The 20,484-nt window shown below is 50.2% G+C and overlaps 2 protein-coding genes across 3 annotated transcripts; one reads left to right on the top strand and one right to left on the bottom strand.

Moving 5' to 3' along the window:
• Positions 1 to 547: 547 nt before the first annotated feature.
• LOC308181039 (claudin-16-like) lies at positions 548 to 3,981 on the top strand (the record flags this gene model as incomplete). The annotated part of the gene is made up of 4 exons (XM_080563616.1): positions 548 to 601; positions 883 to 985; positions 2,024 to 2,188; positions 2,309 to 3,981. Coding segments are annotated over 4 exons (693 nt in total), but the record flags the coding sequence as incomplete, so codon positions are not given.
• A 2,862-nt stretch (positions 3,982 to 6,843) lies between these two features.
• YBX1 (Y-box binding protein 1) lies at positions 6,844 to 16,855 on the bottom strand. Of its 2 annotated transcripts, none has more exons than XM_080564300.1 (8): positions 16,446 to 16,855; positions 16,044 to 16,107; positions 12,391 to 12,424; positions 10,398 to 10,487; positions 9,875 to 10,177; positions 9,398 to 9,480; positions 9,026 to 9,291; positions 6,844 to 7,223 (listed from the first exon to the last, which is right to left on the bottom strand). In XM_080564300.1, the coding sequence occupies exons 1-7, from the start codon at positions 16,603 to 16,605 to the stop codon at positions 9,057 to 9,059; spliced, it is 969 nt and encodes a 322-aa protein (XP_080420426.1). In that variant the 5' UTR covers positions 16,606 to 16,855; the 3' UTR covers positions 6,844 to 7,223; positions 9,026 to 9,056. The 2 variants fall into 2 exon arrangements, with proteins under 2 accessions (XP_080420426.1, XP_080420425.1); XM_080564299.1 differs by having other exon boundaries at positions 9,026 to 9,303; positions 16,446 to 16,815.
• Positions 16,856 to 20,484: the final 3,629 nt, after the last annotated feature.

Raw genomic sequence — 20,484 nt, forward strand, 5'->3', positions numbered from 1 at the left:
ACGGGAGAAAATGGGTGGACGGCTGGGTGGATGGGAGGGTGATGGGAGTTGGGAATTCAGCCTTGGGATCAGACACGGGAGGTTGTTGGGATAGGAAATGACCAGTGGGATGGGAAGTCACAATGGGGATAGGAATTCATTAGAATAGGAAAAATTGGTTTCATTTTTATTTATTATTTTATTAATTGTAATATTTATTTTATTTATTATATTTATTAATTTTATTTATTAAATTTACTTTATTGACTGTGTTGTACAGGATGGCATTTTTTTTAGGTCCTCCTCCTTTTCTACCCTATTAAACTCTCTTTATCACAACGCACTGCTTTGTACTTCATTTTTCCTTCCGAGTCGTTCTGGATTCACTCAGGATGGGGGGGACATTAGTGAACGCCTGTGTGCTTCAGATCCAAGGTCACCTTTGCCCTCAACTCAAGATACATATTTGCATCTGTTGTCATGATACAAAATTAACAGCAACAAAATAAAAGTTAACTACTTCCGAGCACCAGCTGTACGTTTGCTGGGTCTGCTCATGCATTGACTGCTCCTGGCCACATGCACTGACTGCTGGATGGTGAATGCCGATGACAGCTTGGAGGTGAGTAGAGCAGCTGTGTTCATGGCTGAGAGCCAGGTAGGTGCCTTGATATCCGAGAGGTTGGATCAGGTCTCCACGGGCCTGGAGGAGGAACATGGTGGGATAAACCCACCACTTTCTGCGTGAGCTGGAGGACCAGGAAAATGCTAGAGCAGAAGGAAGGGAGAGACAAAGAACGGGATATGGTGGTGAGAGCCCGAAGATCTGCCTTGCTGGGTTGGGATATCCCTGAGGAGCAGGGGGGCTTTTGGGTGCTTTCTGCATCTTTCTCCTGCTTCCAGGTGAGCCACAAATGCCGGGGGCTTTGGAGAGAATGTGTCACCAACATGCAGGATGGGGTCAGGACCTGTGACCAATATGACTCCATTTTGGCAGACCATCCAGGTAAGTGAGCAGGGTCTGGAGGTGGAGGCATTACTATACAGCACTAACCCTTTTCTAGCATGAGGCAAATGCTTTGCCTATTCCACCAAATCCCTTTAATCTCCCACGAACAGCCACAAAGGCACTTTTCAGTACACAGCCAAAAGTATTCTCTCTTTGAGAAGATGACCCTCACTGCGAAGAGCTGACCTTTGTGGTTGAGCATCGGAGGCCTCTTGCCCCACCAGCATGGCCAGGACAGTAGCCCAGGGACCTGCTGCATCTGCTGAGTGAGGGCACGAAGCTGTGCTGAGAGGCCAACACACCACAGAGGTGGTTCGGCCCAGCTCCATCCTGCTCCACCATTTCCTGATGGGATTTGCAACCCCCTCTCACCTCAGGAGAAGGAATTTCGTCAGGAAAGGGGAGCCTGACATGAGTCAAAGCAGTTGTACTGAGTGGATGCAGGTGTTCGAGGGAGTGTGGTGAGGGCCATGCCCACTGGCCAAGACCTTGTGTCCTCAGCTCATGGACAGACACAGCGTGGTAAGGCTTGCACGGGACACATCAGGCCCCGCACAGGAGAGCCCTTGTCCTGTAAAGGGTGATGGTGTGGGACAGCACAGATTTGGACAGAGGAGAAGGGAATGAGAAGTTAGCATAGACTACATGGGGATTTTGTGCTGCTCTGGGGAAAAAGCTTTGCAGGGAGAAGTCACATCACTCACACACAGTGATGTGAAGCTCTCAAGGAAACGACCACATCCCAGATGCTGACTGGTGTGCCTTAAGTTGTTTGGTTTCTTGAGCTGAGCTGATAACTGGCTGATTAAGTCCTGTTGCAGGGTTTCTGATGAGCACCCTGGCTATAGTACATGGTGAGCGGCACATAGGGCTGGGGGGATGTCCTAGTGTCAACATCTCCTACAGATATGCCCAGCAGCGAGCTGGGTGAGTCTAGCAGGGACACAAGCAGCAGTTGGGGAGGGGGGGAGGCAGATCCTCTGACCATTCCTCAGTCCCCTGTTTTTTTTTTGTTTTGTTTTGTTTTTTCCCCAGTGAAGATTGTGGTGACACGGACGCTGCTGATCACAGCAGACCTCCTGGTGGGCCTGGCCTTGGCAATTTCGCCCCTTGGGCTCAACTGCATCAAGTTCCTCAAGGAAGATCCTCGTGCAAAACTGAGGATGTGCTACGGGGCTGGTGTCATCCTTGGCATCGGGAGTGCGTGGCTGGGAGTGCTCGGGGGGCAGCTGGACCTCGTGGCCCATGGGGAGCTAAGGGCAACCTCAGAGGGGCCCTGGGGTTGTATGGCTCTCCCTTAACTGGCCCCATTCTTCATAGGCATCCTGGGCCTGGTGGGCTCCGTGTGGTATGCAGTGGATGTCTACGTGGAGAGGGCCATGCTGGTGTCACACAACATATTCCTGGGAGTCCACTATGACTTCGGGTGGTCTTGCTGGCTGGGGATGGCTGGCTCAACAGGCTGCTTCATGGCATTCATCCTGCTGACCTGCTGCCTCTCCGCTTGTTCAGGTCAGTCCACATTGCCCTGGGCTGCCCCATCCCACAGCAGGGGGCTTCTTGTCCTGCACGGCCCCTGTCACATCCCTGACTCTCTCCTGCAAGGCCCCAGCATCCATCAGCAGCCCCCGAGGCTCCCCCAGCGCCGAATTGTCACCAGCAAGATGTACACCATGGACTCCCGTGTGTAATGGGCAGCAGCACCTCCTGCACCCAGCCCATTGCATGATGCTCACCCCAAGTCTGACCCCATTAAAGCACCATCATCTACTCCAGGACATCTCTGCAACTGCTCTAGGACTCCAATTTCAGGGCTCCAGGCGGGGCCTGCACAAGCTATGGTATCAGCAGCTCCAAAAAGCGGGCATGCTGCAGAAGCAAGTCACGCACAGAGAGGCTTTATTGCCAATTCCAGCCAGGTTTATTCAAAAATAAAACCTAGAAAAGTGGTGGTTTATGAAAAGAGGCTCCTCATTGATGCCAGAAGAGAGAGAAGGAGGTCTCTGCAGGGGTGGGGGAAAGCTTAACACCACGCTTCCCAATTTAATTCCCTATTTCTCCATCATAACATCAGTGGAGCAGTTCAGGACCTTTCTAGATCGCACAGCTCAATTCAGTACCTCATATGACCCTGTATGAAACCTGGGGTCCTAAGCTCCTGCTTCCCCCTGCATGCAACAGCTCCCCAGCTGTACCATCCTAGGTTGCTCCTGCTGCCCCAAAGCCCCTTGGGGAGCTCTCGCTGCACTGAGGGTGACAGCAGCGAAGCAGCTCCTGGTCACTGCCCCACTACTGCTTTGGAGGAGGTGAGCAAAAAGCCTCGTCTGCATGGAGCAACACTGACCCCTCGTGGCTGCTGGCCCTGACGATGCAGCAGCCTGCTGGAAGCAGCCCCTGCAACTCAGAAATTTGGCAGCATACATGCCATTTAAAAACTGGGTAACGCTAGTAGCCTGGAGCATTCGATAATGTTCTCACGGGGTTATCATTAGAGTAACTCCGTAACCACATACAGAGGCAGTTTGAAAAACTAATGGAGGTGCTCTTCGTGCAGAGCTGGGTACTGAAGTCCATGCAAAAGGAATTCTGTTTTCCAAATGAATTATTACCCTTTTTGACTCACAAAACACTTTGAAAACAAGCCAGAACCCCCAAACCACCCTCTCCCCCATTGGCTGAGATTAAAATCTCCCGATTTCAAGCTCAGCTCCTGTGCTCAACGGCCAAAAGCGACGTGCAATCCAGGAAAAGCCTCACTTCCCGCCTGCATGACAGCACCACACCACCTGCTCCTTCCTCTCTGAGGATGCTGGGGCCCTCTGCCACGCTCCTTGGGGAAAGTTCATCTAACTGCAAAGGTGAGCCTGGAGAGAAAAGTCACTCCTCCCTGCTCTGCTCAGTCTTTGTCCTATCCCTTACTTCTTAGCCAAAGATTAGCAGACAGAAACCATGGCAGTGAAAGGAGGTTGGACCTGGTTTCCCCCAGGGCTCGGTACTGGGGCCGGCCCTCTTTAATATCTTTATCGATGATCTGGATGAGGGCGTCCAGTGCACCCTCAGTAAGTTTGCAGATGACACCAAGCTAAGTGCGTGTGTCGATCTGCTCGAGGGCAGGAAGGCTCTGCAGGAGGATCTGGATAGGCTGGAGCGATGGGCTGAGGTCAACTGCATGAAGTTCAACAAGGCCAAGTGCCGGGTCCTGCACCTGGGGCGTAACAACCCCAAGCAGAGCTACAGGCTGGGAGATGAGTGGTTGGAAAGCTGCCTGGCAGAGAAGGACCTGGGAGTACTGGTTGATAGTCGGCTGAATATGAGCCAGCAGTGTGCTCAGGTGGCCAAGAAGGCCAACAGCATCCTGGCCTGTATAAGAAGCAGTGTGGCCAGCAGGTCGAGGGAAGTGATTGTGCCCCTGTACTCGGCTCTGGTGAGGCCGCACCTCGAGTACTGTGTTCAGTTTTGGGCCCCTCGCTACAGGAAGGACATGGACGTGCTCGAGCGAGTCCAGAGAAGGGCGACCAAGCTGGTGAGGGGTCTGGAGAACAAGTCTTACGAGGAGCAGCTGAGGGAGCTGGGCTTGTTCAGCCTCGAGAAGAGGAGGCTCAGGGGCGACCTTATCGCTCTCTACAGTTACCTTAAAGGAGTCTGTAAAGAGGTGGGGGTTGGTCTGTTCTCCTACGTGCCTGGTGACAGGACGAGGGGGAATGGGCTAAAGTTGCGACAGGGGAGGTTTAGGTTGGATGTTAGGAAGTACTTCTTTACCGAAAGGGTTATTAAGCATTGGAATGGGCTGCCCAGGGAGGTGGTGGAGTCACCATCCCTGGAGGTCTTTAAAAGAGGTTTAGATGTAGAGCTTAGCGATATGGTTTAGTGGAGTACTTAGTGTTAGGTCAGAGGTTGGACTCGATGATCTTGAGGTCTCTTCCAACCTAGAAATCTGTGATACTGTGATACCAGGTCTGTGGTCCGAACAACTGACAGCTTACAGGAGACACCTCCACTGCTCTAAGGCAGCCAGCAGCACGTTAAAAAGGCATTTAGAGATGCAGCATTGGGCTGTTAATGGTTGGCATTTGAGCACAGAGGAAAGCAATTAAAAAGAACAAGCATTTGCATGATAAAAGCAGAGAGCTCATTAGTGCATAGAAAGGAAAACGCTACAGTTCCCATTCAAAGCTGTCAGACTACTCCGACCTCACTGGGTGCTCCTCGCTAACAGCTTTGCATTCGTCACCAGTAAATTTATTACAAGCGCACAGCACGCTGCTCCGCGAGGCTGGGCAGGACCGAGTGAGCCACACCTGGGCTAAGAAACAGCTCTGGATTTCCAGCAGGCCCCGAGCAGCCCTGACACACACACACACACACACACCTGGCTCACTGCGAGGTTTAATCACAGAGGAGGCAGCTTCTCTGCAAAACACAGCTCGAGTTTCCATGCTCACTGAACCCCAGCATGAGAGCAGCTCAGTCACAGCAGAGAAGCATGTCACCACCTGAACCTGCCTGCGGGCAGCACAGCCTGGGAGCTCCGACATCTGCTTGCCAGGAGCCCACACCGAGCAGAGCACGAGTTAAACCAAGCCCATGCACATTTAAGATTGCTCTCCTTTTTTCGGAGCTCAGCTTCAAACCCAGCTGGAGACCTGTGTTTTCCCCTGGTTTGCCCTAGGATCCCTCCCCACGCAGCAGTTAAGGGGGCAGCAACTTTTGCAGTGACTCACCTGTGAAAACATCACATCCACATCCTAGTAAGTCAGGAGCAGCAGCGCTTTGCATCATCCCAGATGACGGGTGCCCCCCCTTCCCAAAAGGGCTCCCACATCACCTCTGTTTCTGCAGTGTTCATATTCCAGTGAGGACACAGCTGAGCTGCTCCAGCAAACAGCTTTTGGAAACACACTTGGATGACACCAAGCACCTCCCCTCATCATCCTCCGGCCTTTCCACCAAGTTGTATCAGGATTTAATTACACCATTTTCAGAAGTTTGTGACTGACCATCCTTACAAAACTGGCAAGTGTCCAATTCGAGACTACTTTCCTCAAGGAGATGACGACAAAACTTAATTCAGCAGGAGGAAAAAACCCCTCAGCCACCCACGGCCTTGGAGAGGTGGCAGCAAACGCCCCTGCTCAGAGAGGTCTCACTTAACATGAAGAACAGATTTCAGCCTCTGCATTTAACTCACCAGTTTGACAAACTGGAGTTTTTACAGAGAAACTCCCATCATATAACACCTGCCATTAAGGTATCAGCAACCCTCCAGTCATTACGCTGCAAGCCAGGGCACCAGCACTGACAACCCTCCACTTGCACAACACCCAGGGGGGTCCAGCACAAGCCGGGGCCCTTTCACCCACTGCAGCCTACAGGAAGGGTGTGAGGCAACAGCAGCCTCCCACTGAGCAGCCAGCCCTGCACCAAGAGCTGTCATCTCTCTGAGCCCTTGGCCCCAGGCTGTGACTTTCACAGAGCTGCTAAGCTCACGTGCAACAAGAGGCTCTGTAGACCTCTCAGTCTGTTTTACCGCAACAGCCTGAATGAGGAAGCATGTTACAAACCCAAACTCCCTTGCACTAAGGCAAGGAACAGACAGGCAGCCAGAAGCAGGCTCCAGGAAGTCAAGCACAGGAAGCAAGTGCCTTAGGGTCATACAGATTTCCCTTAGGTTTCACTGAGCAGAGCTGAGGACACTTAAAATTGAAGAGTGTACGAGTTCAACATAGTTTTGATAGATATCTAAATATGCTAAAATGCTCAAAAAAATAAAGCAGTCTTTTTCAAAGCCTCTTACGAATGCTTAACTTACATGCTTTCCATACAAAAGTGGGTTTGAAACAACCAAGCACACACTGTAATTCTTTAAGACCTTTATTAACAGATGCTTGCAGTTTGACTTGAAAAAATCAGGTGTACATTTCATACAAATTAAAAATGAGGTTCTTAAAAATCTCAACTTGACCAGATATGAAACAATTTAAAAACCTTTAAAGGTGTATTGAGAAAAAACAGACTTTTAAAAAACGTGTTTATCGTTTCCAAAAGGAGACTTCTTTAGGTAAAAATAATAAAAACCCCATGCTGCATAGATAATGCAGATAGTTCTAGTAATCTGGTCAACAGCAAAAAGCAAGCACTTAAGGTCTTCAGTTCCAATTCTTTTGTTCATTTCTTATTGCTGGAATTTCATTTTCTTTTCTTCTTCATTTCTTAGGTCTTTTCTTTGATGACTAAACTGAAAGAAAAAAGGGACAGATATCATCAGATATAAATGTTTTGTCTACCAAGACTCACCTGCAATTTAAATTCACACTGAGCTTTCATACACACAGAAAAATCTTATTAGCTACAGCTCTTAAATTAGTCCAGCACATCAGCCCACTTTCCAGTGATCAAAACTGCCAGCTTCTATGCAAAATAAGTGCAAAGAATTCCAGGAGGGAAAAAAAAAAAAAAAGAGTTTTTAAACAGAACCTAATTCTATCTAAACCTCTCCCCTCACTGGCCTCCTGCTTCAGACTCTTTCATGACAGCCTCTTGGAGAAAGCTCCTCAGATCAGGCACCGCAGACACACACAACTTCACCATACGCTCATCTGGAAACAAAGCTGGTAAACTCCGAGGAAACTCCTGGGAAGGCAGGAGGACAGCTTACGATCTGCAAAAAATGGCTGAACAGCAAGTCTCTACCTGTGCCTAACAGAGGTAGAACAGCTTCACTATGCACCAGAAATCACAATTTATATTCCTCAATACTACCAAATAGATAGAAAAAGCAAAATAAAATGTTGTGTTATTTCTTTCTTTGAAGCCTGCTAGTTAAGGAGTTCATCCAGCTTGTCTCAACCATTAAGATTAACAGCAGAATAATACAAAGGTTCACATCAGGCACACTTATTGTTGTGCAAATAACTGACTTGATACCTCTTCAAGTCTTGCTGCACAACAAATTCAGCAGCATCCTAGCCCTTGAAGTAAGAGTCCCTAAGACCTCATAGTTGGAGAGGTCTGTAGCTACTAATGACACCAAACTACTGCTCCTGCCTAACTCCTGCATTCCCTATTCTTCCCATTAATGTAACCATTCATTAACATTCTCACCAGGATCTAAATAAGTCTGAATGCTGGCCTTCGAAGGCAGAAGAGCAATGAGTGAAACAACAGGAGTGGGATATGAACTCTGCTTAAGAGAGGAAATACAGAAGAGGAAGAACAGACAGGGAAGGTGCCAGAAACAAAGCAGAAGATAGAACAAGTAACAAACTGTTCTGGCAATGAAAATTCCCAAATTAGCAAGCGAATCTATCAGAAGACAGCACCAAGCTAGCATCAAATCACAACTCGCTTACTTTGCAATGAAGGCAACGTTTTTAATATTGACCTTAACAACAAGCCACACCAGTACTTCAGTCTAGGAAAGTGAGGCCTCCAGCTGAATGCAACGTCAACCACAGATGCAACAGAGCTGCTTAAGAACCACTGCTGCCAGCATTTTTGTTCAGATAAAAAGCCACTACCAAGTTATTCCTGCAAATTCTACATCAGCTTATTAGAAATGAATTCCTAGAGGTCTTAATGCCATTCAAATCCCCTTTGGGACACAGCAGCAAAAGCCAAACATGCTTACAGACTCAACTAAATCCTAGTATCTCTGCATACCTGTTTCTCCTAGCAGGATACTTTCAGCTCACTATACCAGCATCACTTGAACTACTACTTCTGAGTGAATGAAGACTGTCGTAAGCCTGAGTTACCGACTATAGCCAAGATTTTAAGATTAGCAGTACTCTAGGCAATGATTCCAGCAGTGAAAATTAGAGCCTGCTGAGTCCTCCCAATTAACCAGCATTTGGACAGGAAAATCTCACAGCTCAGTTCTGCAAAACTTGGTAAGTGCACTGCTAAGTGTGGCTAGCTCTCTTACAATACACATTAGCAAAAATAGTTCAAATCTCTTAAGGCAAAAATTAAGAGGAAAGTGTCCAAAGAAAAAGGTCAACCATCAGATCATATCCTCAAGAACATCCAGGCACGCACCCGGATGATGGTAGAGATGGTAAGCCGGTATTTACTCAGCCCCGCCCTGCTCGGCCTCGGGAGCGGACGTGTTCTCAGCTGGTGGTTCGGCTGTCTTCGTCTCTTTGCCATCTTGTGGTTTAGGGTTCTCTGGGCGTCTGCGTCTGTAGTTGAAGTTACGACGGTACCGACGTTGAGGTGGCTGCTGACTTTGGGTCTCATCCCCTTGGTTCTCTTTATCTTCCTCATTTCCATCCTCTCTAGGCTGTCTTTGACGAGGAGGACCCCTGAAAGTCAAGCTAGGCTTTAACAATGCAGCATCTGACCATCGCGATGTTCTGTCCGTGTTGCTAAAGCTCAAGGTAAAAGAAAAAGAGTTGATCTGCAGCATACCTGCGAAATCGTGGTCTGTAACCTCGATACATGTTCTGCCTGACTGGTCTGCCTTGTTCTCCTGCACCCTGGTTGTCAGCACCCTGGAAGACATTAGGCAACAAACCATCTTAGCCACATGCAAAAACATTACCACCACAACTAGACAAACCATGGAGAGCCTGCTGTAAGCCAGGCGGGCTGATGGCTGAAGTCTGAAGCATACAATAAGGTGGACAGTGGTCCTAGTACTATGTAGAATTTATTCTTTTTCCAGTTAATTATACAGAAAGTTAACACAAATATGAACACACTGCTTTTCAAGAGTATTGACTAAGACCTCCAGCATATTACTATCTGCTCAAGCATTTTATCTTACTGCTAAAGCCTTATGGAACAGATCTTGAGCATCCACAAACAATGGCAAAGAGCTGCACCCCATCGCCATGCTCCAAAGAAATCAAGTCAGCACAGCACCACGCTCTACGCAAACATTACCTCCACTATCTCTCCCTGCACGGGAGGGTTGGAATATTGTGGTCGACGCCCGTAGGGCCTACGCATGTAGTAAGGTGGGTACCGCCGCCTGCGGTAGGGGCGACGTTGTTGGGCTTGGCCTTCCGGGATGTTCTCTGCTCCTTCGTTCTTTTCCCCACTCTCACTGTTCTGGTAGTTTTGCTGGTAGTTGCGTGGAGGACCCCTGCGACGTGGATATCGTCTGTAATGGTTACGGTCTGCTGCGTATTTACTGCCTTGCACTGGAACTCCACCAGGGCCTGTAACATTAGCTGCCTCCGCACCCTACAGAGCAGGGAGAGCGTTAGGTAAGCAGTGAGCACCAGATCAGTTATAGCATAGTATAATGTAGTACTGAGCAACAATTTACATCCACATTTGTAAAGCAATGAAACCCCATTCATCTCCCTGGATGTCATCAGGCATCGACTCAAACCACAGACACCACACCAAAGCCTGCAGACCAAGTTTTCTGTGCATACTCTAACACCCGAGATGTGTTTACCTTTTCTCCTTCAACCACATCAAACTCCACAGTCTCTCCATCTCCTACGCTGCGGAGGTACTTCCTGGGGTTATTCTTCTTTATGGCAGTCTAACAACATAATATTGCAGAATTACATTTACAGGCACAGCATTAAAATACTACTTAGCATGTCTGAAGACTTGTATTTATTCCTTAAGATGACATCCTCCTGAACAAGGAATTAAACCACAGTGAAAACTCAAAGCCAAATTTACGTTTTACTACGATTTTGGCCTATCTGAAGCTCTACTATTGTCTAGAAATATCTGACAATATGCTGTCTGCTAGTTGAGAAGTTGAAAAAGCAGTTTGAAGAGATACACAGAAACCACAAAACCAATGCAAACTGAACCAGAATTTTATCACTAAGCACCCCATGGTGTCTGTACATTCCCATGAAATATGCACACCAATACAAAAAGCTTGCTTTGGGTTTTCCAATCATGTAATCAGGTTTCCATCCCTCTACTTCCCACAAGAATATGCAGCAGCCTACATTCAAATGAGGCTGTCCCAAACTACGTAAACACATCAATAACCAGAAATCAAGAGACTTCCTTCTCCAAGGCTTCCGATACTCTTACTTCGGCCACAGTGTTTTATTTACCAGTTAACTGCAAATCTACTCTAGCTGAATGTTATACACCAATCATTACACTTTCCACAGTGTCAATACTAGAAAACTTTTTGTCTAAGTGTCTGCATGTTAAATGACACTACTAGAAAATGCTGAGTTTTCTATGTTGTTCAGCAGTGGTTACGTTTTTTGACAGGTGACAGTGCTCTGTGTGCACTATTCTCAGCCATATTCTACTTGACAATCCTTGAACTGAACAGTAAGACAAGTGAAACAACTTTACAAATAAATGCCAGCAATAGAATTCAGCTGGACTTGTTCCCTAAATGGAACAAAATCTACAGAAAAACGTGTCCAGAAGTTTCAGCATATAGTGATTTTAGGGAGAGATGAGAAACCTTACTACAACAGTAGCAGAGTGTAACACACCTTCATGAGAAACTAGCTTAGTGACGAGGATGGGAAGGAGCATACACAGCCTAGAACATGATCATTTATTTCAGATTAAGCCCCAAAACTGCTACATTAAAACAAGCCACTGCCAAACTGTGCTGTTAGAAACCGACAGTAGTTACATGACAAGCCCAGAAATCTGACAGTAAGTCAAGGTAATGAAGTCCAACCGCTTTGCTTTCCTTCAGGGTATATATTCCTGTCTCTGTCCACAGAAAACCAGTTGAGTCTCTCAGACTTTCTCCACTGCCCATTACAGAATAATGTTTTATTAATAAATGCCTCCACAGTTTTATTATGTTTAAAAACACTGAGCTGGTCACACTGACTTACAAGTCAGACACAACAGACTCAGTGAAGGCCTATCTGCTCTATGAAATAAACCACAGAGGCATCGCAGTCTCACTTTGTGCTACCCACAGATTATATTTAAATGGGTACGTCTGACTGAAAACGCATCTACTAAAATGTTTATAAACTTTCATTGAAAGCCTGGAGTAAAAAAAATCCATAGAAGTTTTGCCAGAAAAAAAAAAAACACCTTCACTGGTTCATTCCTATTACAGCCCAATTCATTTTTTCTCCCTGCCGCACGTTTTTCTTTTAGCCTTATTTCTATATGCTGTAAACCCGCAAGACAACTTAAATGGACTTCAGATAGCTATTCCCAAGTTGGGGTACTATAGTTTCCATCGCTACATAGCATCAGCCTACTCCACCCTATGTATCTAAAGTCCTGATGATGGATGCATGTGGATATGCAAAATCTCCAGCCATGAGCGAGCTCTACTTGCATCCCATCCCTGAGAAACAGTCGCTTGTGTTCAAGTAACAGTTCTTGGAAACTTGAGGTGCTTTCACCCCCTCAGTTCCACTTAAGTAAGGTTGTGCAGAGCAAGTCTCAGACAGATAACATGTTTTTCAGTTTCCAGAAAATCTTACCTGATGGACAAACACATCTTCCTTGGTGTCATTCCTGTAAGACAAGATGAAATTGAAATTCAGATGTGAAGTGCAGTGAGTTGGCCCAGTTTTAAAACGCAGTTGTTTAGGAGTGGGATCAAAACAGCAAACAGTCAAGACAAGTAGCTTCCAGCATCAGCACTACTCTTCAACCTGCTCTTAACTGTTCCCTTATTAGCTTACTGCTTAAAGGAAAGATTTTATCAGGTAGCCTATGCAAGGTTTAGAGTACGCACCGAAGTCCTGTAAGACTCTCATGAAAGCGTTTCTCCTCTCTCCATCCTTGCTCTCCCACCAGTAGAGAGGCTTGAAGAAGAAAAACACCTGACAGTGACCGGTCCATCATTTCTGGTAACACCGTGTGGGAGATGTGCCATCGCAGGCTATGAAAACCACCCGAGTCTTGCTTCACCAGTCACATTTCCTACAGGCTGCAACAGCGAGCTGCAGCGACCTTGTGAGGACAGCTGCTGACCAGGGCACAGGACACATTCCTGCTGCGAAGCAAGGCAAGCACCCTGTGCGCGCCCCATCACGCTGGCTTCCTGCTGACAACCACCTGCGACCACTTCAGTTACCTCCTCTCAGCCGTGCTGCTTCCTTCAGCTACGGAGCAACAGCATTAACTGATCAGCACTCCTCTGAAGAAAGGCAGTGGGGTTATTCAAGTCCCACTTGTGAACGCAGAGAGAGCCAGCCTTGGGCTTCTCTACTCACAAGAAACAGAAAACAGCACGAATCTGTACCTCTAACCTGAACAAGAATCCAAAAGCATCTTTCATGGTGCTCACGCCATAGCTTCCACAACTGCCATGCTGAGCAAGGCCGGGCAACCACAATCAGCACCAAGTGAAGTCAGGAAAGTTTCTGTTCTGCAATTAAGCGGCACAGCTGAAACGGCCTCCACAATGGTTTGAGAGCTCTACTCACCATTTCCACCACTCATAACAAGCTCAGAGCCCCACATTCAAGGTCACATCACACCAACCGAACCTCGCTGTGGTGTTAGTTTCAAGTCATTCCACAGACTCATGAATCAACAGCAAAGTGCCTTTTATTTCCTAGAATGACTGGTTAAAGACACAGCAAAGTAAGCTTGCGTTAAAGTGCGCTCATAACTGATTTTTATTTTTTTTTTTAAATAAGATAAAGGCAGTTACTCCTCACCATTGGCTTTAAAACGTGATAATGACAACCGTGACTTTTCCAAAACTCAATCCAAGCTTTGGCTATTCTGCCGGACAGCACCACTAAAAGTCACCCTGTTTCCTCACACAGCTGATACCTGAAAATACTACAGGCCTCCGAGTTTACTGTAGTAAAGACAACGGAAAGGACTACAGAAGAGCAAGCGTGATCATCAGGAGGCAGCTTATCTCCAGCCCCCGTGATGCAGCATCCAGAAGCCCTCGAAAGCCAGAGCCTAAACACTTGCTTGTTCACCATGCAAGATCTCTTAAGAGATGCACCAATAGCTGAAAACCTTCAGGAAAGCCAGTGATAGGTTTCAGTAAAGACACTTGCTATCCTTCTGCACTCTCAGCTGAAATGCAGCGTCAAGAAGCGCTCACCACCTATGCTCTTCAAGTGTGGATGCTCTATACTCTTGCCCAACTTAGATTTTTGGCAGCCACATCAGATGTTTGTCACTAGGGTCCTTCCTTTTTCAATGGCTGTTTCATTTGAGAGTATATTGAAGTTTTAGATACATGAATGACTCAGGTACGCACAAGTAGTTCATGGTGTATACCTGATTAGTGAGAAAGTTTACTGGTTAATTTCAAAGCCCAGTGCATGATTCCCATACTAAGATGGCATTTTCCAGCAACCACATCTAGAAGCAGTAAGCGTACTGCCACTCAGATGGCGCAGGAATAACAGCAGCTATCACATTCTCAACCAAAATACGAAATGGCACAGCAGACCCCCGTTCTGAAGCCCTAATGACCTGGTTAGCTCATCTTAGTACTAGATGATATTCCCATCAATATCTTTAACTGCATTAAAAGAACACTTAGACAAGCAGACCAACTCTGTATGAAAATGTAGCAAAGCTGTAAATACAAAGCCAGCCATCAACGTGCAGTTCCAATTAGTTAACAGGACCGAGTCGGTGGCCTGCATATTCATTTATTACTTTGACAACTGGGAGAAACCATTGACAGATAGAATTTAAACTACTATTTCAGGAAAGAAATGCACTTTAACATTAAAATAACACAGTAAATACTTGAAGCTCACAGGCACCTAGAAAGCTGAATTTTAGTTGCAAAGCTGGTTTTAGCTGCAAGCATACCCGACCGAAGCAAAGACAAGCAAGAGCAGAAGCTCTCGCAATTTCCCTTGTAGCGGGAGATATTCCAGAGCTGTGGAAATGTCCTCCAGTTCAGTTCTCAGGCTGCAGCTCTAATCTCCTGATAACATGAGATCATGCTGGGTTTCTCATTAAAAATGGCAACCTCGGGGATTAAACAGCTGCCAAAACAATATGAGCGGGGAAGCCATTCAGATGTCTTAACTAGCTGCTGTTGCTTCCGTGCTTGACTCACATAACTAAGCGTTTCCACTACTGAGCGGAGCCGAGAAAAGCCTTCCCTAGAGGTAGAGTTTGTGGCCTGTAACTTTATAGGCACTTACAAGAAGAGCAAGAGACGCTGAAGCTAACAATGCAGACAGCTATTCAGCACCAAACGTTCAAACGCTACACGGGGAACTGGACAGGTTCAGCCAGCCAAACCTTTGAAGCCACACACAAAATCAGCTAAGGAGCTCAGCAGGTACCAGGCCAGAAGACAGGGCCAGAAGGTACCAGGTAGATAAAAAGGCAATCTTTAGAACAAACCTAAGTAACAACACCAGTATCTACACTTGCTTTCCTAGAGAAGGGTTCCCAAGCCTTCTGTCAAATTCTGTTACAGTGGGTTTGAAGCCACCCAGCTGCAATACATCTTTCTTCAGCTTGTTTCAGACTTTAACACACTTGTTCAACTTACACTCAACACTTTCCTGATCCAAAAAGCCTTATGCTGCCGTAGAAGAGACAAAAATAACCTCCAGCAGGAAATACAATTATCCTATGTCTTTCCCCATTTCTGGTAGATGCATTCCTCCAGAGGTGCTTAAGGGGGGGGAACAGCTCCTACAAACACAGCCTCTGCAAATAACCCACCCGATGGCACTCCACCACCGGCTGACAGGATTTCCATTTCTTTCCAGAAGGGCCTGGCAGAGCAATTCCAGAACTCCTGCGCCACTCAGCAGCTTCACTGCTACGCTAACCCGAAGTCTGCGCACAAACCCATAAGCGTTCAGGTTTGTTCTTTAAATCGCCTACTGGCAGAAAGGGAACCTCCTGGGCGTTTCAGCACCTCCCGGGCGTTTCAGAACCTCCGGGCCATTTGTTTCTCGAGGCCTGTCCGTGCACTCAAGCCTCGCGATGGAGAGGCGGCCTGAACTTTGCACGTTTCCCCGTACGGTCGCAGCTCGCCGAGGACAGCACGCTTCCAGGCCCCTCCAGCTACCCGCCCCCCCCCCGGCTCCTGACGGCAGCCGGCCTCCCACCCCCTCCCACTCCCCCCCCGCCCCGAGGAGCCCGGGGAAGGCCCCGGGGCAGGCCCCGGGGCCGCGCTCACCTGTTGATGAAGCCGTAACCGTTCCGTACGTTGAACCATTTCACTGTTCCCAAAACCTTCGTTGCTGGAAAGGCAGCGACAAAAGAGAAAAGGGGGGTGGGGGGAGGTTGCGGGGCGTCAGGCGCGGCACGTGGCGGGGCGGCGCACACAAAGGCCCCGCGTGGCGGACATTTTGCGCCGCGCCGCCCCGCCCCCACCCGCCGACACGCGGGGCCCGGCGGCGCGCGCGCGCCCAACGGCCGCGAGGGGGGGGGGGGGGGGGGGCGGAGGGGAGGGGGGCGCGCGGCGCTCTGAGGAGACGCGCGCGCGGCCCCGCGGGGGGGGGGGTGGGGGGCGCGCGCACCGCCGAGGCCCTCCCCTCCCGTTCCCCTCCCCGCCACCGCGGCCCCCTCCGTCCCTCACCGATGACCTTCTTGTCCCCGCCGGCGGGAGGCGCCGCCGAGGCCAGGCCGCTGCCCCCGTTCCCGGTGCCGCCGTTGGGCTTGGAGTCGGCGGGGGCGGCGGCAGGGGCCGCCGCGGGGACGGGGGCGGCGGGCGGCTGGGTCTCGGCCTCGCTGCTCATGGCGGCGGCTGTTCGGTGCGGGCGGTGGTGGTGACTGGCTGTTTGCGCCGCCTCCCGCGGTGTGATGGTGACTGAGGCCGGCCGTGGGGGGGCTGCTCCCTGCTCCGGGCTCGCTGAGCTCCGCTCTCCGCTCCCGATACCGATCGAACTGGCCACAATGGCGGCCCGCACCGGCTAGCCACCCCGCGCGCCCCGCCCGCGCGCCCCGCCATTGGCCGAGCGGGCTGCCCGTCAGGCGGCGCGCCGACCCCATTGGCCCTTCTCGTCCCGGCGGCAGCCCCCTCGCCGCACGCCCGTTAGCGGCAGCACCTGCCTTTCCTCAACGGCACGCGCGCCCATTGGCCGCTCAGGCGGCGGCGGCCGGGCTCCTCTGCCTTCCCCGCCCACCCGCAGGCTCCGCCCCCGCGCCCTGATTGGCCCCCGCCCCTGCGGACCTGGCGGGGGTAGCGCGCGCGCGGCCACGCGGCCGGGAGCGCCCCGAGCACGCGCCCGCGGCCAGGGCCCGGTGGGGAACCGGGAACGGCCCCGGGAGGGGGGCGCGGGGAACGCCTGTGCCCGGGGCCCGGCCCGCAGCCAGCCCGGGGACGGTGAGCCCCGGGATGGCCTCGGGGCTGCCTCCGGGCCCTTTCCACGCCAGGCTTCCCCCCGGGCTCACAGCTCCCGTTTGGGGAAAAAACCAGGGAAACGGGAGCAAGCTGCGGCTGTTAATGAGGAGGGGCCAATAGTGGCTCTGGAGCCGGTACGAAGCCCGCTCAGTGCGCGGCTACACGCAGTTGAACCACGATAACCAACCTGAGAAACAGCCCGACGCAGCACCGCTCCGCGGCTGGCGGCCGAGGTGCCTCAGAGGGTCCTGAGCCCGGGTCCTGAGCCTGGGGCCAGGTGCTCGTTGGCCCCCACGCCCCGGTTTGGGGCCTGGCTGGCGGCTGCCCTCACCTCCGCGCTGCAGGCGGGCAGGGCGATGCCTCACGGGCTCCATCTGCTCGTGTTCCTGCGGCTCCCCGAGGAACTCCTCTGGTTACACCTCTCTGGGCAGTTAGTCAACATAAATGTCTCCTAATTGAGCTATTTAAGAGCCAGGCTGTAGCCCCGGGTCAGAGGTCTCTTAAAAGTCTTGCCTTTAATTAGCCTTCTCCTGAGCATCCCGTCCTTCCCTGCAGTGACACTTCCCTGCAGTGCCGGGGTGTGGAGGCATGGGGCTGGCCCCAGGAACGCCTTCCCCTGAGCCCTTCTCCCCACCGGGGCAGCGGGGAAAGCATCCGTGCTGGGTTCCTTCTTGTGAGGGAGCCCTTTCTCCAGTGACCACCTTTCCTCCCCTCTTTGCCTCCATCTCCTACAGCTTCGCTTTACAGCGGCTCAGAGAAACCTCAGCTGGATTTTCTACAAGGTCCAAGGGAAACAAACGTTCTTGCGCACCACGTTGTTTTCCTCATGTACGCAAACTGTAGTTGTTGGCCGCAGACTGACAGCCCTGCCCTTGGCCACGTGATTCCTTCCACGTTAGAGGAGGGAAAGGTCACCAGCAACCACCGAGAACAGAGCCAAGGTCTCTGGGGGGCCCGTCGCTGCACCATCTTTGCCACCAGCGTGCTAAGCGTCCCCTTGGGGCCGGCCCTTCAGCACCCTTACCAATTACCGCTGAGTCCCGACCGGATGAGGGCTCGGACGGGGCCCTGCCAAGGCAGCGCTTAGTCACAGGGTGGGAAGAGATGGTGCCTCGCTGCTCATCCTGGATGGAGAAGCTTCCAGGTGAGCTGTGTTGCCAAGCGGCAGGTACATCCCAGCTCAGCCCCGTGCCCCTCACCTCCCCAGGCTCTAGCAAAGAGCCTACGCGGTCCGAAACACATCTGCTTGGGGTCTGACAGACTGCTCGGCTCTCTTGGAGGCTGACTGCTTCTGCTGATTCAGGCTGTCTGGTGCCCAGCCCTGCAAGGCAGGCAATCTACGGACAAAGAGGGGGAGAGAGCACGTGATGCCGTGACCAAAATAATTAGAGACCTGATGGAAATCCCTGACAAAACGCAGGGCTTGATTAATGGACAACCCAAAACAAGTCGTATAACTGTTGCCAACCAACAACAGTTGCCTGTGGGTTTACAGACATAGGTCTTGTCAAGCTGACTTGGTATCTTATGGAAAAAGATCCCCAACTCAGCCACTGAAGGAAAGAGCTTAATCCAGCGACACAGTCCTGCAGGGGGTCTGCATCCGTATCACAACCTTTATCAAGAAACTAGAGTGGCATCAAACCTGAATGGCATTCAATAAATAGAGAAAATTGACATAAAATATAACGGCATATAGGGTCAGATTAAATAGAGGGTCAAAGCAATTTATCAGTTTTATCAGTACTTGGCAAGAAATCTTCAAATCTGTGATGATGCCAGTAAGGATTTACAGGTCACACACCTACAGAACGTGTGGGCCACGGATGGCTAGTGAGCAGGGCATGAGAGTCTTTTGAGGAGGGTACCTGCAGGGTCTAAAGGCTAACGTGCTCCTCAGGTGTCCAGAGGCAGACTGAAGTACCACCTCCAGTAGGAACGTCCACACTTGGAGGAAGATGCTGGAGCTTGGAGAGAGTAACAATCATCTGCTCTACAGCAGATTCCAGGATTTGCTTCACACATGACTGAAGGGTGACTTCATCCCAGGGAATTAAACCCAAAAATGCGGTAGTTGAGAGAACTTTCAGCCAGCAAGTAAGGAACAGCAAAGGTTGGAAAGCTGAAACTCAACACGTTCAGTGTCCAAGGGAGACGAATGTAACCAGGGATCTAATTCACCATTCAACTTCCAAGAGGTTACAATGGATTTACCACTGTTAGAAATTAATTTGGGGAACCTGTGGGGCCCCTGCTATGCAGGAAGAAAGACTGGCTGATCACAGTGATACAAATACATCAGGCTGAGAAAGTGCTCCTCAGCCTGGACCTAGAAATAGGTTCCCTGGTGAAAAAGCACAGTGAATTTGGGTACCCACAGCCAGACCATGAACCTCAGCACTGCAGCAGGCAGACAGCGCTCCCCTGAGCCACCTGGAGTTAAGCTCATGCCTAACCCCACAGGGAAAGGACATCTGAACACATTTCCAGAGCAGGAACACCTGATATTTTTTTGGTCGCCTCTACCTCACAGCTGTTATTTGGGCCCAGTTTTCTCCTCCATAGGAGGAATTCTCAACCCTCATCTCCTACGAGAGCCCCATGCAGTTTCTGGGCCTGGAGAGGAAAGGTACGCTCTGTTTCTTCACCACCTGACATATTGCAGCTACAAGAAAAGATTTGGGCTGCGAAGAAGCGAGTGCGACTGTCCTCAGCAGCTGCGCAACCGCAGGAATAGCGACATGGAAGGCCTGACTGCCAGAGCCTGCCTTACAGATTTTAAACAGCTGTTAAATAAAAGAGGACACCAGAGCTTGCCTGCAGGATCTCTCCTCCAATACATCAGCATTTGCTCTCCAGCACCAAGTAATGCCCAAGCTACCTGCACAGACCGTGCCTCCCTGAGACAGCCCCACACAGCACACCATAGGCAAAGATCATAAAACATTCTTGCCGCCCAAGGAGCCACGGGGCGTATCAGGATGGGATGAAGCAATTGCACGTGACCGAACAGACTTTGTCCAACCTCTTTTATATTTAATCTGCTGCACAAGAAAACTCACCTTGAAGCCCAGCCCCCATGAGGGGTGCTCTCAAGTCCTCCAGCAGGTGAGTTTGCAAACCCACTCTGAGACTGGCAGTTTTTCCACAGACCTGCAGCCTTGACGGTGTTCTTTGCAACCATGCAGAAAAAGGAGCCCTGATTTTTACTCCTCCAGCACAATCATTCTCTGCTTCCCAGCCCAAAGGCCTTCCGTAACATCCTCGTAACACC

Source organism: Anser brachyrhynchus (genome assembly GCF_964034855.1).
Source record: "Anser brachyrhynchus genome assembly, chromosome: 21".
In the NCBI taxonomy this organism is placed as follows: Eukaryota; Metazoa; Chordata; class Aves; order Anseriformes; family Anatidae; genus Anser; species Anser brachyrhynchus.

Coding starts and splice junctions, on each gene's coding strand:
- YBX1 (XM_080564299.1), bottom strand. CDS start 16,605: ATGAGCAGCGAGGCCGAGACCCAGCCGCCCGCCGCCCCCGTCCCCGCG. Junction 16,108..16,445: donor CGGGGACAAGAAGGTCATCG/GTGAGGGACGGA, acceptor CTGCCTTTCCAG/CAACGAAGGTTTTGGGAACA. Junction 10,178..10,397: donor ATGTGGTTGAAGGAGAAAAG/GTAAACACATCT, acceptor CCTGCTCTGTAG/GGTGCGGAGGCAGCTAATGT.